The sequence below is a fragment of the Solenopsis invicta genome, chromosome 9 (genome assembly GCF_016802725.1).
Source record: "Solenopsis invicta isolate M01_SB chromosome 9, UNIL_Sinv_3.0, whole genome shotgun sequence".
Taxonomy (NCBI): Eukaryota; Metazoa; Arthropoda; class Insecta; order Hymenoptera; family Formicidae; genus Solenopsis; species Solenopsis invicta.
The window spans coordinates 12,622,438-12,639,781 of NC_052672.1; the positions used below are offsets into that span (position 1 = coordinate 12,622,438).

General features: G+C 37.4%; 3 protein-coding genes across 3 annotated transcripts; 1 reads left to right on the top strand and 2 right to left on the bottom strand.

The window, feature by feature from the left end:
* The first annotated feature begins 409 nt into the window (after positions 1 to 409).
* LOC105198029 (cationic amino acid transporter 4) lies at positions 410 to 7,352 on the top strand. The gene is made up of 9 exons (XM_011164664.3): positions 410 to 549; positions 1,204 to 1,356; positions 2,021 to 2,269; positions 2,569 to 2,898; positions 3,094 to 3,340; positions 3,772 to 4,162; positions 4,550 to 4,772; positions 4,855 to 5,016; positions 5,163 to 7,352. Exons 2-9 carry the CDS (start codon positions 1,215 to 1,217, stop codon positions 5,342 to 5,344), a joined length of 1,926 nt encoding a protein of 641 aa, XP_011162966.1. The 5' UTR covers positions 410 to 549; positions 1,204 to 1,214; the 3' UTR covers positions 5,345 to 7,352.
* A 1-nt stretch (position 7,353) lies between these two features.
* On the bottom strand, positions 7,354 to 11,662 carry LOC105198028 (acetyl-coenzyme A transporter 1). The gene is made up of 9 exons (XM_011164663.3): positions 10,897 to 11,662; positions 10,077 to 10,366; positions 9,848 to 10,002; positions 9,570 to 9,763; positions 9,306 to 9,490; positions 9,106 to 9,223; positions 8,805 to 9,020; positions 8,543 to 8,715; positions 7,354 to 8,315 (listed from the first exon to the last, which is right to left on the bottom strand). The coding sequence occupies exons 1-9, from the start codon at positions 11,113 to 11,115 to the stop codon at positions 8,279 to 8,281; spliced, it is 1,587 nt and encodes a 528-aa protein (XP_011162965.2). The 5' UTR covers positions 11,116 to 11,662; the 3' UTR covers positions 7,354 to 8,278.
* Positions 11,663 to 12,394: 732 nt separating this feature from the next.
* On the bottom strand, positions 12,395 to 17,342 carry LOC105198017. The gene is made up of 8 exons (XM_011164648.3): positions 15,502 to 17,342; positions 14,491 to 14,981; positions 14,230 to 14,359; positions 14,060 to 14,167; positions 13,572 to 13,800; positions 13,268 to 13,459; positions 13,049 to 13,197; positions 12,395 to 12,640 (listed from the first exon to the last, which is right to left on the bottom strand). The coding sequence occupies exons 2-8, from the start codon at positions 14,747 to 14,749 to the stop codon at positions 12,508 to 12,510; spliced, it is 1,200 nt and encodes a 399-aa protein (XP_011162950.1). The 5' UTR covers positions 14,750 to 14,981; positions 15,502 to 17,342; the 3' UTR covers positions 12,395 to 12,507.
* Between the last annotated feature and the right edge of the window lie 2 nt (positions 17,343 to 17,344).

Here is a 17,344-nt window from a genome sequence, read left to right on the forward strand (position 1 = left end):
ATTTTTCGCGACTCATACTTTGACAAATGTTTCCACTTCCATCAAGAAAATGCTATCTGTTTTATATATATATATATATATATATATATATATATATATATATATATATATATAAAATAGTTCCAACGTTTAAATTCTACATATTGAAACGTCATATACTTGTTACGTAAATATCATATAGTATTTGCACATTTGTATTAGATACGTAAAAGAGACAAATACAAATAATTATAATATAAATATTACGAAATATTTGTTATGTAATGTATTATTCCTAAATTATTTAGCAGTTACAAATTGGGTCGAATCTAGGTGAAATCTATATTACAGTCCCGTGGCCCAGTCATATTAATGTTAGCAGCGATATTGCTTTTTAACATCTAAAATCGGCTCCCGATTGGCCGTCCACTGCGCACTCGCGGGAACAATACATCCCTTATCCCTTTACATCGCGAGCTGTACGACCCCATCAGGCGTCTACTGCGATTGCACGGTCCGCCGTGGCACGTCGTAGTCGACGATTTTCTCGAATGTCCGTGTAATTACAACGTAAGTACGCTCTAACGCGTCGTGCGAGTTCATTTCGCTGCATCTCGACGCGAATCCTCGGGATTGCTTTTTGTATCGATCGTCCGCCGCGGAAGTGCGTGTAATACGTACGTGATGTTTGACGAGCTCGCTGCTACCTGTCATTCACCGTGACGTATTATATAGAATCTCGTTGAGACCGCGTACGAGTTTTGTTCGGAACTTTTTTTCGTGTGGGATTGACGCAAATAATAGCTTTTGTCACCCTATTTTCGCATTCCGATTTTTGATTTTCGCATTCCGATTTTCGAGTTCCGTGTTCTACATCTGACGACTTAGAAGATTTGTATTGTGGAATGGTCGATTTTGTGCAATGGTTGTAACAACCCCGTTCTGTAAGAGGAACGGACTAGACCGTGACATATTGTGTCGGAGCACTATATGATGATTTTTTTAATTATCGATTTTCACTTATTTTTACCTTGGAACAGTGATTTGCCACGCGTCTTGTCCAACCTGATGAGACCCCCCCCTCGACAGTCAACTCGAACTACATTCGATTAAAGTTTAATTTAATTTTAAAAAGCGCAATCAAATCTCTCTTCTTTCCTCTCCCCCCGCGACTCGAAGCGGGATGACCAAGGTTTGTCGGTAAGCCGGGAAATTTCGTTTCAGAATCCGTCGTCATGCCGTCGGTTCGCAGAATGATCCTGGGCCACGTTGTATCCGGCCTGTACAACAAGATGTGCCGTCGGAAGAAGCTGGAGGGCGACCTGCTCGAGACCCCGATGAAGAGATGTCTTTCCATCTTAGACGTCACGTTACTCGGTAAATATATCTTCACGATTGCAACTTGGACAAATCAATCAAATTGCAAAAAAAAAACTTTCCGGATGATGCGATCCCTTACTCCGATGTAACTACTTTCAAATGCGATAAATGCAAGCGATACGCAACTTGCTGTTGTACGCGCTTGCATTATCGCGGTAATGATAAGCGTAATGGTCCGGAATAGCAGCCTTGAGTGAGATATGTCGCGTTAGACAACGGTATCGCATGGACTATTAATAAAAATAATAATAAAAACTGTGCATAGGGGAATTACGCTTGGGTCGAGATTAACTAGAGTCCCAATTACTGCCGCTTTAAGCGCACACTGGCAGTCGACATGCTCGTTTTGTAATTTCTTAAAATATATAGTAAACATTCTTTTTCATCGTTATTCAAGTAAAAATTCCAATGTACCCAAAAGGAAAGCAACAAGCTCGAAAACCGATTATTATAATATAATGAAAGAAATACAAGTATGAAAGCTGCTCCTCTGTTGCACTTATCTAATATGTAGCCTTTCTGTTTTACTACATTTACTTACGTTTATATGATAATTTTAGTTTAACATTTTAGTTTAAAACGATTTAGAGTGTAATTGTAACATAATTGATTATACGCAGTCCTGCAGGTACATTATGGACAAAATAAATCTTATTTTCAGGCGTAGGTCATATGGTCGGCGCTGGAATTTACGTGTTGACGGGAAAGGTCGCGCGCGATATAGCTGGACCCGGGGTATGCTTCAGCTTCCTCTTGGCTGGCTTCGCTGCTATTTTGTCTGCGCTTTGTTACGCCGAGCTGGCCGCCCGAGTGCCAAAGGCAGGCAGCGCGTACGTCTACACTTACATCTCCATCGGTGAATTTTGGGCCTTTATTGTAGGATGGAACCTTATCTTGGAGCATATGATCGGTACACGAACCTGCTTCTTGTAGATAGCTGAAAGATTTAAAAGAATTTTGAAAAGTTAAAGGATTTATTAACAAGAAGTAAAAAATGTACAAGGAAATTGAATTAGATTGACATATTATTGTTTTGGCTAGGAAAAATACTATTTTTATGATTTTTTTCGAAAACTTATTAAAATAAGTTTTCTTCTAGCCCTTGAAGCAATATAATGCTTTCTCAACTAAGATACTAAACTAACAACAATAAAGAGGAAAATTAAATAAAACTGGTAATTAATGAGAGTTCTTTATCGTGCTAATTAGGCGCGGCGTCTGTGGCGAGGGCTTGGAGCGGATACGTGGACTCATTGGTAGGCGGTGCAATTAGCAATTACACTCGTGATGTGATGAATGGCTGGACCATGGCAGAACCGCTGAGCGCCATGCCGGATTTCCTGGCTAGCGGATTATGCGTGGCTTACGCGATGCTCTTGATATTAGGGGTGAAGATCTCGGCGAAGGTGAACACGGTGCTGACTTTGCTCAACCTCATGGTGATGGCAGTGTTCGCCTATTTGAGTTTTTTTTACGGGGACTTTACAAACATTATAGCCGGTGGTATTCTGCCATATGGTTTCAGCGGCGTAGTCACAGGTGAGTTATTCCGAATAGAATAGTTAAACAAAGCTCAACGTAAAATACAGATATCCCTTTACTTACGATGGAATTACGTTCGAGAGTTCGATCGTGAGTCGAATAGATCAAGAGTTGAATAGCATTTATATTTCATATAAATAATATGTTTACCGAATTAAATGAAGGTTCTTAGATCCTTGATTCATTATCCAGGTGCGGCCACATGTTTCTACGCCTACGTGGGCTTCGATTCGATTGCCTCTTCCGGGGAAGAGGCTCGTGATCCAGGACGAAACATTCCGCTGGCGACGATACTCTCGATGGGAACGGTAACTGTTGTATACGTGTCGGTCAGCCTCGCTTTAGTAACTTACGTGCCATATTGGGAAATTAATCCCACTGCTGCTCTTCCGGAAGCTCTCGCGTCTAAGGGTATCTCGTGGGCTAAATACATGGTGAGGTGAGTAATTTTTGTTTTTCTGCAATTTTCAATAAATTTATAATATATACGTATCCCTCACGGAACCTTTTCACGATAAAAAGTGGTATGTAAAAACAAGTGTAGGCTACAAAAAATATCGTTCCTTTTTTCATCTTTTTTTACTCTATAACGATTACATCAAAAGATCTGACAACCAAGTCGCCGTGTATTAAAGTTAAAAATACCATTATGATATAATAGCAAATATTACTATTAAATAAAATAATATTAAATAAAATAATATTATAAGAATATTATGACATAAAATATTAACGACATTTCTTTTTTCTTACTTAAAAGTAATAATTTCACCTTTGATAATATTTTCATTTAAAAAAAGACGACAGCATATTACAATAAAGTTTAAAATCAATTTTTCAAGACGTACTAATTGAAAATGGTTTTTGCAGCGTGGGTGCTCTTTGCGGAATGACGACGACTCTTTTCGGATCCCTGTTCTCTCTCCCGAGGACAATGTACTCCATGGCAAACGACGGTCTGTTATTCGGCTTCCTGGGTCGTATCAGTGAGCGTACGCAAGTGCCGGTGGGCAATATCATCTTAAGTGGACTGCTCAGTGCCTTAATCGCACTAGTATTCGATCTCCAGCATTTGGTAGAGTTTATGTCGATCGGAACTTTAATTGCATACACCATCGTGGCGATCAGCGTCATCCTGCTAAGGTACATGCCGGAGCAACAGCCAATCGATCAATCCAATGCCGAAACACCGAGCAGTAATTGTTCCTCGCCATCCACGGAAGAAGCGGACTCCAGCAGCATTGCATCTATGAAATCCGAAGTGAGTATGCCGCGAAAGTTCTTATTAAAGTTATGATATTTCAATTGCGATGCATAACTGCTGCACATATTTTGTTTCCGTAAAATGCATATTCTGATGAAAACATTCTGATGAAAATATGAAAATTTTTCTCAAAATTTTTATACGAATTTTGGAACACTTTTTAGAAGTACTGAAACATTTTTTAAAAAGTTATGAAATTATATAGAAATTCTGAAAAATTATATGAAAAATTCTGAGAACAATTTTCACCAAGAGTTGAAATATATACGTCTTGCCTTAATATAACATTAAGAGCAATTCTTAGAACAGTTTATTAATATATTCATTTACATTCTTTAAGCAGTTTATTAATATATAATAATATATGTCATTCGTATCGCGTAGCTGCTGTGCAGAGGATCAGGCAGATTCAAACCGCGATACGCCTGGATGGAGGACTGGCTGGAGGATTATGATACTCGACATATCATAATCGCTTGTCTGTTTATCTATACGACAACCTGCGCTTTTCTTAGTACCTTTATGTTGATAGCATTCGAAACAACGGTCCCGTTCACGAAAAGTGATTACCTTTTTGCAGCGAGCTATCTTCCGTTGCCCATCGCAAGTAAGAATTCATCTCATTTTTTTTTTCGATTTTGACGTGATAGAAGGAATATTGTATTCAAATGTATCTTGTTTATTCGCAGGTCTTTTCGTAATTTGCGCTCACAAGCAAAATCCACCCAATGGGAAATTCCGAACACCAATGGTACCCCTGTTACCGGCGTTAAGTATTCTTTTCAATGTGGCTCTGATAATGCATCTGTCTTCAATGACGTGGTTACGGTTTTTCATATGGATGACAATCGGTTCGTTACAATTGCGTATTATAATCATATTACTTATATTATTTATATAAATATTATATATTATTTATATAAATAAGATGTAAATTTCAAAACTGAATACACTATAAATTCCAATGGATTCCAATTTCTTTTTAACTCTTTCTCAGGAATGATGGTCTACTTTCTATACGGCATCCATTATAGTAAAGAAGCTACCGCTAATCCAGACTCATATTCCGGCTTAATGGCCACCACAGAAGCCGAAAAAGGCACAAAGTGGGGATCTACATTACGAGCAAGTTCGAAGAATGACAAAGCACCTATTTTGAGCCAGGAACTCGTTGATTAGAAATAAGTCATATATTTTTATCAATTGTTTTCCTTATCCAATGCTCGCCAGTGGAGCCGCGGAAGTAGAGTTAAATTTTAAAATTAAAATAAAGCATTTAAGCAATCAACAACGAAATATTGTATGTAAGACTGTATGCAAAGCGAGTTATAACGCAGGTCATTATAACGCTAATGCAACAGAATGCAAGACATTAATCTTCAATAGTTTTTTAAAATTATAATTTTGATGTTATTAGTACAGAATTAATACATTCGATTACTTAAATGCCACAATATGTTACTGTTTAATATGTAAGTCTGTATTTTTTATTTATATTTGCCACATTTCCTACTTCGGCAGCTCCACTTTACATGTTGCTTGAAATTCAAAGTTTATGGAGTATATTTTATAAATATTGACCTTTAAAGATTTTTTAACTCCGTGTATTTTTGAAGTTTCCTCGAGAAAGTTTTGTCTGGTACAAAATACTACTTTTGGTACTTAGCTTTATCTTGTTCGACTACTTATGATAGCAATTTCTATGATTTAAGCTTATTTTACTTCTTAAAACGATCAATGAAGCATTATTCCTTCTTTCCTTTTTAAATGACTATTATTATCACATAGTCGAAGATCAAACGATGTTTTACGAAATATTGCGTTCCGTAAATATTTGTTGCTAGTAACAAACTTAAAGAGAAAACATAACACTTATCCTGGTTTATCTATTATGTATATTTTATTACGCGTAAATTTAATTATCGACGAAAATTGTTATTTCTCTTTCATTTTATGTAATTTTATTTTAGCACAAGTCGATTAAGAATATGACAGCAATGAAAAGTATTCTTTCCATTGTCATGGCAAGAATGATCAAACTATTTTGTTATCAATTACACATAAAATTCTATAATTATTTACATAATTTGACATAAACTTATGTTCGTATGATCGAATCTAAAATTGTGCTTGGAAACGCATAAGTACATGTAATGGAAAAATGAAGAAGAATTTATTAATCTCACAGACCCATTCTTATTACCGCAATTATTTATATTAAAATAATTTATATATTTTTTTTAAACATATATATTATATATATGTTTAAAACGCATATATATTTCATTCTCTTAATTCAATAGTTGGTTTATAAAATAAATAGTAAAGTAGCGAAGGAATAATCAGAGTGCAATACGCTTCGCGGAAAAGATTTATTCTGAAGAACCAAGAACGTTATATTATAGGTATAATATATACTCTTTGCGTGATAGTGTATTATTATTTACTATTTATAATTTATGTGTATTATATACGTATTGTGCGTGACAAGTATAATCACATGGTGTTACGTAGAAAATATCCATATAAAAATATACGTAATATCGATGTGTTAACGATAGATATTGAAAATGCTATAAAACAAAAGGCATGTTTAAACGACATATAGTTTAGTTGAATTCATTTATTAAGAGTCGTTTATACCCTTGTAAAACTAAATGATAAATATATAGCAATGCAAGTCTTCAAAACAACATAGATGATGTATATTCCGCAACTGATGATTATTATTACAATTAAGACGCGTCTTGTATGAAGCGAGAGATCTCGAGAACAAGAACATTGATAAATGATTAGAAAAACCAGTCCATTTACTTACAAAAATATTTCTTAGCGAGTAATTCTCTGCATCAATTCTTCTCGTCAATCACTAAAAATCGAATTCCTGCATGTAGACGTAAAATTGTGTGACTGAAAATTTATATCCCTTACAGTGATACAAACTCATGCAATCAATTCTTGTTATTGTAGTGCACGATATTATCCTCATACAATACATTAATCGTTATAACATCAACGCGCGAATGACATCTGTCCACACAGAGATATTTAAAAATGCGATTATTTACTTGATTACACATACCCATGCTTGATGATTCATGATTTTCATGGCTGTGATTATGCTTATTTCTCTATTATTGCCGTCAGGAAGGTATAACAGTTCAAATAAAACATGTATCAGCTCCAACTTTTTATACAAAAAACTTTTATTAACATCCTGCGTTAAATATTCGTCACACGTTCTCTTTATGCGTAAAATACTTTTAGATATATTTACAATAAAAACTGCGAACGGTGCGGTCGCACATATCTTCGTTTGTTTTACAAAACTTCTATGAAATATCTGTAAGTATATTCCGTGCAAAATATTATTATTTGAAACAATATACTGTTCGCAAAGAGTGAGATAACAAGTTTATACGCGCATACAAATTTTATCTAAATGATATATATATAATGCTTTGTAAAAAAATAACATGTTCCGCTTCTGGTGTAATATGTCATTTCGGAAAACATCTGACTCGTTGATTGTTACAAAATAAATATGCATATATAACAGATATATATGTATACGTACGGATAATACGTATGTCACAGTATACACACATATTTCCTTATATGTAATAAATAACATTTTACTAATGTTAAATATATATATTATATATATTTCTTTAAATATTTTAATATCACTAAATCATATCTCGGTCATGACTTGAATCAAGAAAGTAAGGATGACAACTGTTAGAGATCTTTTTATTGTAATATATATAGATATACACACACACACACACACACACACATTATATATATATATATATATATATATATATATATATATATATATATATGCACGGAACGTTATTCATTTCAAATTATATCATATTATATCTTCTCTTTGTGGGAATCAGCACTGTATATATTCTATAATAGATATTGCCTCCCAAGGCGAATGGATCGTTATCGATTCACCTCGCGCACATTCTCATAAAACTGGAACACTTGGTAAACATACAGGAAATGGTGCATGTACACATGCCCCATATATGGGTAAATATATAGTGTGTCCATATAGTTCCTATGGCAATCCATGTCAACGCGGTTGTCAAACAAACATTAGACTAAAATTTGCCTTGATCTGTGGTGCAATAATCTGAAAGTTGTTATAGTTTATCTTAACACATCTCAATACATGGCCATTTTTAATAGCACCAGCATAAGCAGTAATGACTATGGGAAAATGATGAGTCACCCCAATAATTGGATCTAGAGGAACTACAGTGGATACACCGTATATGCAACAACGCGTTGAAGAGAATTTCCTAATAATTTTGCAGGTACCAGTGTTAACCGATTTATAACATCGTGCTGATATGTTACCTGTTACGGGTAAGTACAATTTTCCAAGCAGACATCGGTTTCGCCTGTAATATATTAATTTTTCTACGACCCCACCTAAGCCAGGAGAAACCTATGATTAAGCAGAGGATGCTCTCTATGTAATAACCGTCGAGCTGCATAATGCAAACGCCGTTATTGGTATTTGTACAGAGCTGAAAATGCAATAAATAATTTTTATTGTGAATGCTATTACATAAGTATTACATAGTATAAAAAAAAAAAAAAAATCCCAAAAACCAACCTCTCTCTCTGTAATTGTGCTACAGTCGTTCGTGTAATCGGTACTGCACTGTCTAAATGTCAAGGGATCGACGAACCAAAGTGCAGCCGTGGCGGGCCAATTTCCACCAAGGTTACACAAAGTATTGAGTAATGTCATGTATGTGCCACCAACTGCTGGATCACTCACTTTCGCGAAAAAAGCCATTGATGCCACAAACATACTACTTGCAGAAATCTAAAGTATAAAAATAACTGCTAGTCATTGAACTCAAGTTGGATATATTCGTTGAGGAGATTCATATATCCTGTATAACATTTACCTGATGTATAAAGTAGAGGCCTATTAATATCACAAAATAATAAGCTGGCACATGTCCATTGATTACGAGGAGCGGTGTAACCCACACTAAAAACGCCGCTATCAAGCCAAAAGCCAGCCTGTATTACAAAAATTTATAAATGTCATTCAACTAAAATCTCTTTATGATTTATCGTTATCCATAAATCATATATTAATTACCTATAAGGCATAGCTTTCATGTAAACGTCCATAGGCCTGGGCCCAGCGGTATATTTCGAGATTATTAATGGCAAAATTATTTGCAACGGTATCATGGGCACGGCCATAAAGGCGAACTTCTCTTTGGGAAAACCACCTTCTATAAGTTTTAAACTGGTTACAGCGTCGCATGCTGAAAATCCAATCTGTAGAAGGAAACAATCAAGTAAATATAATGAAGTCTATGTTATATATTAAAATCGCATATTAATAATAGTATTCAACCTTTGCAGTTAAGAGAAATATAATCGTCGTCTTTATGGATGGTAATTTAACTATATCCCACAACAGCTTGTACGCATGCTTAATATCCGTATTTAGTTCCTCTCCTCTTGAAACTCTGCCTTTATCTTCGTGTTTGAATATTGCAATAAACGTTGTTGTGACGATGAACGTCAAACCCCAGAAATATAAAAATCCTACAAATCAAATATACTCGTTATTAGCTAAATATACCTAATGTATATAAATAATAATCTTTTGCATTGCTAGGTCCTTCTTACCAGGCAAAGTTAATATGCCTTCATCCGAAGGGGTGGACCTTAAATAACTATTGCAAAATTCAGCGGACTCCAGTGAAATAAATAAGACATAACCAATGAAGTAACCTGCTGTTTGGCCGACACTGTTACACGTGGACGCATACCCGACATTGCATCTTAATAAATGAATAATAATTAAGCAGTTTCTAAAAATATTGCTGACATATGTAGGTGAAATTTGCAAAGATACCTTTTAAGCATTGTAAGCGCCCAGCCATCTACTACAATATCCTGAGTCGCGGCGAGTACGTTCAGGGAGAAGAACAACACAGTTAGCATTTCGATGTTAGGTTTTTCATGCTCCTTGCCCAACCAATGATCCACATAATTCGAAAGAAGGAGCATAAACATGCCCATCAAATACTGCGTAGGAATCAGCCAAGTTTTTCTCCTCCCATATCTTTGGGAAAAAATGGAATCAACTATGGGCGCCCAAAAGAGCTTCAACGAAAACGGCCATTGCACGAAACTAAATTCTGCCTGTGTCAACAAGAAAAAAATCAAGGATGTATTATTACCTCTCTGTGAAAATAATTTATATAATATATAATTCAATTTTTAATATAATTGTTGTTTACAATTTTTATTACTTAAAATAACATTCAATAAGATATTTTTTACATTAAAATAATGCTAATTCAATTATTTTAATACTTTGAAACTTCATAGATGTTAGACAAAAAAAAACTGTTAAGTTAGAGGTGAAGAAATTAAACATTAGAGTAGTGTATTAAGATTAAGTTAGAAATGATCATTTTATTGCACAGAGTAAAATCTTAGATCTCATAAGTAGATTTAAAATAATCCTAAGATTGGACTATGAATACCATTAGAAACATCCTGTACATATTACATTCATGATAAATGCTCCACATTATATCAGTAAAGAATTAAATTCTCATCCATGAAAACATTGAGAAAATTATCTGTATTTCCTTTAAACATTACAATGTTCTCTATTTGCAGGAGATAATTGTGTATCAAGAAGGAAGCTTTTCCCCGAGACGTACCTGTTGCCGATAGGAAACTCCTCTATTCTGCAACAGCATGGGGATCGAACCGCACAATCCCAACGGGATGCCCTGCAGCAGGTACAAGAAGAACAGGATCGCGATGTTCTTCTCGTCCCCGCGCAGATCGGACGGCTCCTGGCTGCTAGTCGAGTCGACGGCGCCGTCCTCCGCCACCCGATCCTCCTTTTCTAGTTTCCGCCTCATACTGACATCCATACGGAGTCGATCGGCAACTGAATACTAATGCTCGTACCACGTTCACGCACCGCTTGCTGTGATTTTCAAGGTTATCGCCGTTAGGTTAGAATTTTCCGCTCGTCACCGCATATCGTGGATGAATGGACGCACGCGGCGTTAGGACGCGACGCATCGACGACGATCAGATTCTAGAAACAACGACGGCGAACGAGGGGCTCGAGTGATTCACGTTGGCCGACGTTGGGTCGTCGCTGACGACGCGATCATCGCGGATACATAACCTTTCACTGCCGTCCGCTGTCGCGATTCACGAATTTGTTTACGGGTACAGAACGCCAAAGTGACACAGCGCGTGACGTTAAATTCGCGGTCCTCCTGCTGTTTTCCTCACGTCGACATCGCGATGACAAAAACGCGGGCAAGAAGTGAACACGGCACGAGGACAGGTATCCCCAAACCACCGAACGCTGTCGCGTTGCCACGTTGCCTCTTATTAGGACACGTCAGTTAAAAGTTGTTTTTTTTTTCTTCCGTGCAACGCAGTGCAACGTCACGTGCGTGAGACTACTCGTACGCTGGCTGCTAGACTGGGAGCGCCATCTTGCGCGTCTCGCGAGACGGCGACGTCCCCCGGAGGGAACTTTAATCGGAGTTGTGCCGTAAATCACGAGATTACGTCTGCGGATTATTTGCATATTGTTTACTTGAATCTTTTTTATCTAGACTTTTTTATCTAGAATGCAAATAGTGTAAAAATTATTATAAATTCGATTGCGCAATGCAGAAAGAAATAATTACGATGTAAAATTGTTAATACAACTGACTTTTAGCGTTGATAACATAAAAATATATATATGTAATATTAAAAATAAAAAAACGGAATATAACACTTGCTATTTCTGATGAAATCTATTTCTGATGAAATCATAATTATTTTAATAAAAAAATATCTGTTGAATTTGTATAACTTTTCGTATTTTCAGTTTCTATCTAATATGCACTAGATTAGAATATAATATGTCAATATAATATGTCGTGCGCGTTTTGCCCATAGTAGGATTAAGACGATCTTAAATAAAACTTGGTTGATTCCAACGCAGCACTCAATGGGCATATTTATACTTCTTTCGAATTAAGTAGATCATTGTTATATGTAAAACATAATTTACATTACACGTAATGTAGATTATTTATATTTTACGCGTAAACGCCACCCAAGTTTAAGAATATAAATAAAATATAAATAATAGTAAAGTTGGTTTTAGTAAAAGCTTTCAGGTTTTTAAAAATCTGTACATATGATCATACGAAGAGATTTTATTATTATTTTTTCGTGCGTGTATGCATCCTCCTTTGTCAAACGATTGGACGAGTGATAATAATTGAACGTGTGATTACAGGAAGTCTTGCTTAAATTTTTCTTATGTAATTACAGGTAAACACATTGCAGCTTTCGTTTCCTGACGCCACGTCGACAGCCAGCTTGATCAGATCCTTCACGTCTGAGCTCACAGTACTGGTACTGAGTACGTTGTTTTGTATTCTGTAAGAATTCAAATTTAATTAATCGATCAATATGACGCCGCAAGGTACACGGAAAAGAACAGTTTTGCTAAAGTATCTAAAAAGTTAGCTCGATGCAGATCTGAAAATAATTTTTTTTAGACCATCAAAATATTTATATTAATAAAATAATTATAGCATTAATCTTAAGTTAATTGCTAAAATATCAAATTTGATACAGTATTGAACATTAAACTTGAACAGCTCCCAAACTTATTTTGATAGTCCAACAGAAGATTTATCCTTTTTTCATATTCTAAAGGATTAAACTTCTTTCCATGTAATTTATTTTCGTATCATTAAATTTCTTTTTCGTATAATTAAATTTCTAGATCTAGTTCAAAAACGTTCTCTCCGTGTATTACAAAATACTGAGCAGTCTGCGTACAGATTGGTGAGGTGATATTTCCGATTGCTCAAGATCTCGACGTCCTTTTTATTAAGATCGGACAAGTAATCCTTTTGGATTTCGCAAGTCAATCTGGCGACGCATCTCGGAGAAACGATCAGTCTGTCGCTTGAACCCTCTCTTCGTATCTGTCAAAAAAAAAAGTAAACAGCAGTTCAGCAAAGTTTCTGCTCGAAGAGATCGCGAAGAGTTACGTACCTTAGCTAAATTTTCTTTCAACATGTACAAAATGTAATCCATTTGGAAGTCGGTCTCCTCTTCTTCCGAGAAAGTCTCCGACCTCTTCTTCCTACCGGTCACGATACCGATCGGCAAGAGAACCGGGTTTGAAGCTAACGCCGCTGCCGCCCCGATCAACGCGACACCCGCTAGAGCCTTTAGCGCTATAGCCTTAATAAATAAATATCACTCTTTAATAAAATTGGACTTTAATTTTTTAATAAAATTTCACTTTTCCGATCAATATTTTTAGATAAAAAATATCCGTCCTCCCTATATGCACCTTTTGCGCGTGAATATTTCCCTGCACGGTCGCGTCCGGAAAAGTCTGTTCGCCGCCGTTACCGGCGCCGGCGAACTCATCACCATCCGCCAATGTTCCCGAAACCCCGTAGCCTCCATGTCCAGTCGGTCTGCCGTAACTTCCGTAACCACTAACGCCATAACCGCCATATCCAAGAGCGCTGGGTCTATTAGCAGTTTCGCTTGCGTGCACCGGACGTGGTCCGTACCTTCGGTTTTCATCAAAATTATCAAGCAATATGCAATTATAATGTCTAACGATCAAATATCACGTATCGTCCTTTTTTTTCTACGAATTTTTTAAAATCTCTGTAAACGCTCCTTTCTTTCACGCTCTTTTAATTTCTCAGGGAGAAATCACTTTATCTTTTTTCCCCTCTTTTTTGTCCAGTCTTCCCTGAGCTAACACAGAAGGCCCGACGGAGATTAGCGGAAAATTTATGGTTACGGGAAGTTGGGTAAATTTACCTGTCTCCCAACTGACTTCCTGCGTAGACCCCGCTTCCGCTTCCTCCACCAGGCCTACCGCCGCTTGCGATGGAACCAGGCGGTCGACCTTGGGTCTGCCATCCGAATCTGAAAGGAAATTTTGCGTCCTAAAATTTTTTCATACGTGAAGGACAGCTTTTTATCATTACCTGTCAATGGGATGTCGCTCGTTGTATTGGGACGGATACCGTCCGTTCTCCACAGGGATCTTGTTGTAATTATAATCCGGTCGTAACAATCCGCCGGAATTAGAGTGTTTAGAGCCGCAACAGCTGGAACTTGCAAATAAAAATGTTCCGAATAATCCGAGTTGCTGATGAGTTGTCATTAACTTTTCTCTCCATCGAGCTTTAGGTTTAAGATTTATATTGAAGAAACTACGATTAAATCTCGGAAATGTATTGACTTATCTCTCTCAAGACTCGAGTCGCGATGTAAGACGGTCCTCGGTTTCTTGTCCGTTTTCTTCGTCTCTTCCCCATCGACGCTGTCAAGGACAAGCTCCGACGAGTTTTTATCGCGAATGACGTTCACCAGGAATCGGTCTTCCGTATTGGAGAGTCCCTTCGATTGCTCGGTCGTCGTCGACGTCGTCACGTATTCACTTTTCTCCGCAAGCACGCAACAAACACTGAGGATGACAGAGAGAGTCAGAACGTGCGTCATCATCGTGACTATTCCACTTGTCGCTCGAACTCGGAACGTTCCGGGTATTGAGTATCGAGCACTGTACAAGTAGTTCAAGAAGTTCGTTGCAAGAAGTACGTTGACGAGCGCTCGTTCTAACGTAGAGATGACACAGAAGTGGCTCTCTAATTTCTCAAGTTTCACCTATTTATATAGCGGTCATGCATGGGATGCTGTCGCATAGTCACCCCTCAGGGACGAACTTGAAACTTTCCTGCAGCAAAATTTGCAAAATACAGGAAGTCGGAAAGCATAATGTAACTCTCTCCAAACGTTTTCATATTTTTGTAACACTTTTTATCATTGCAATTCATCATCAATTTTACATTCTACAACTTTACTACAAACACGTAATTTTAGGAAATTTTATTTACACTTATACATATGTGTGTGTGTATGCATACGCTTCTTACTTACTTAAGTATATAAATTTTTTAAGTGGTTACAGTTATTCGAGAAGATCGAATACTGGGTAATAAGTATAATGATAGTAATAATAGTGAAGCGAAATTTATTGAAGCAGACTGTCTAAGAACAGAGGCAGTAATAATGACAGATGTTCGAAATTGCGAATAGATTACAATAATTATGCCTGCTGCAGCAGAGACATAAAATAAAATAATGGGACATTTTAGTCTGACTGACGATTTGATAATTTCTACTCTGCATAAACGATTCCATAAGCGACTGCAGACTATGTAATTTTTGGTAGCAAAAAGAAAACACTACACTACCTGCGTCCCTGAAGCTATAAAGTGTGACCAAACGTCAAGCGTGGCAGAGGAGCGCTAGCGAAAATAAAAGTGTCGCGAGTGAGTCAACGATCGTCACGCCAGCACATTAATTAAGATTTCCCATTGTCCCATTGTTTTCGTCATTTCTTGCGAAATTCGGCAGGTCCGCGAAGCGAGATTTCACCAATAGGCCCCCATCGACCTCGCGCCGTGAGCTAACACCTTGCGTTTCGTCTTGACCTTTTAGGAAACCCATCCAATCCGCTCAACTTTCCCTCCTATAATTAACAGCCAATTAATTCGATTTTCGCGGAAATATGCTATAAGACTCGAATAATTTTTCTCTGTTTTTTTTTCCACTTTCCCTTTATGTTCCCGCTACGGTCTTCGCCCTTTCCGCATCACGAAATCCTACTTGTCTCTCTCTGTCGGTGAAAATTCAATGTGCAATCTCAGCTTCTTTTAACATACTTGATATAGTTTGCAAAAGAGCGAGACAAATACATTTCTGATAGAATAAGAAATATGACCCACGAGAAATAAATTCGAAAATGAGGCAATAACGATGTAATAGCTAGATTTGAAATATTTATAGCCGAATCGATTGCCAATTTCCCCCTGTGTTTCGTTTCTCTAACAGTTTAACTCCGCCGTTACGAAATGCGAACAGGACAATTTGTTCCACTGTGGTAGTCGCTTAGTGTAACCAACAACCGAAATTATGCGAATGTACCGTATTCACGTTGTTTCAATCCTTTTGTTATACTTATCTTGCTACAAAATTTGCAACGGCGAGAAAAGACCTCGGATCGGAATGTCGAAGATATCCTTGTAAAACGACGATAGTACAGCAGCTGTTGTTCTCACGTCATCTCTTCAACATTTATAACTACCGTTACAACAGATTGACTATCGCTAATCAGTTATCTTGCAGTTAACTAAATGTAGTCTTATAATAAATTTTAATCGCAAGAAGCATCCAAAGTTTAAAACAGAAAGAGGCGTTTCCTCGACCCTCTATAGTCGTTCGAGCATGAAGGAAAAGTGCGTGTATATCGGCGATTGTGTCGAGTGCGCGCATTCGATCAACCGCAGAAAGCGGAACGAGACTCGGGCATTAATTTAAGCAAGAAAACCCCCGCGAGGGCCGGCAGGCTACAATGAAAGAGAGAACCCGATTCCGTTCGGAGGATGCTGGGGACGGGACATTAGGGGCCTAATTTAAAGAAAAGAGGAGGAGGGGAGGGATAGCCGCCACTCGCTAGGACGTAGGATGCTCCCGAGGGGTAACGGGACGCGGGATGCAGAAAGAGAGAGAAGAACGGGGCCGGGGTGGTCCGGAGAAGATACGAGAGATCGCGGAACGGAGCGAGAGCAGAGTAATCAATACGCATTCACACGCGGTGCCTCGCGTTCCCCGGTTTCCATGGGAACTGACGCCCACGCATGCGTCGGTCCAGCGATGCCGCTGTACCAACGAGATCGTTTGGTGGACCGAATCAGTCTCGCGCCAACCATTCTATGCGTGAGAGGCCTACCGATCAGCGGCACTACCGGCAAAATCCAGCAAATTGTATCATACTATATCAAGTTGATATCATGGTACCAAAATGACACCAATGGTACCAGCTCGCGAAATATATTTTTATTTATCGCAATCCTGTTCCTAAACTAACTTCAATATTCATCTCTATTTCACTATTCGATAAAAAGCATTTTGCTGATTAAATGTGCGTACCGAAGAAACACATAAAAAGCAGCATGTACAATAAATGTATAATAACTTTACTCAATATAGCAATAAAATATTAAAGAGAAACCAAAGAGAGTAATTTTGTATCTA

Coding starts and splice junctions, on each gene's coding strand:
- LOC105198029 (XM_011164664.3), top strand. CDS start 1,215: ATGCCGTCGGTTCGCAGAATGATCCTGGGCCACGTTGTATCCGGCCTG. Junction 2,899..3,093: donor TTTCAGCGGCGTAGTCACAG/GTGAGTTATTCC, acceptor TTCATTATCCAG/GTGCGGCCACATGTTTCTAC. Junction 4,773..4,854: donor TCTTCCGTTGCCCATCGCAA/GTAAGAATTCAT, acceptor GTTTATTCGCAG/GTCTTTTCGTAATTTGCGCT.
- LOC105198017 (XM_011164648.3), bottom strand. CDS start 14,749: ATGATGACGCACGTTCTGACTCTCTCTGTCATCCTCAGTGTTTGTTGC. Junction 14,360..14,490: donor CGACTCGAGTCTTGAGAGAG/ATAAGTCAATAC, acceptor TTTTATTTGCAA/GTTCCAGCTGTTGCGGCTCT. Junction 13,460..13,571: donor GAAATATTCACGCGCAAAAG/GTGCATATAGGG, acceptor TTATTTATTAAG/GCTATAGCGCTAAAGGCTCT.
- LOC105198028 (XM_011164663.3), bottom strand. CDS start 11,115: ATGGATGTCAGTATGAGGCGGAAACTAGAAAAGGAGGATCGGGTGGCG. Junction 10,367..10,896: donor GAGTTTCCTATCGGCAACAG/GTACGTCTCGGG, acceptor TTGTTGACACAG/GCAGAATTTAGTTTCGTGCA. Junction 8,716..8,804: donor GCACAATTACAGAGAGAGAG/GTTGGTTTTTGG, acceptor TTGCATTTTCAG/CTCTGTACAAATACCAATAA.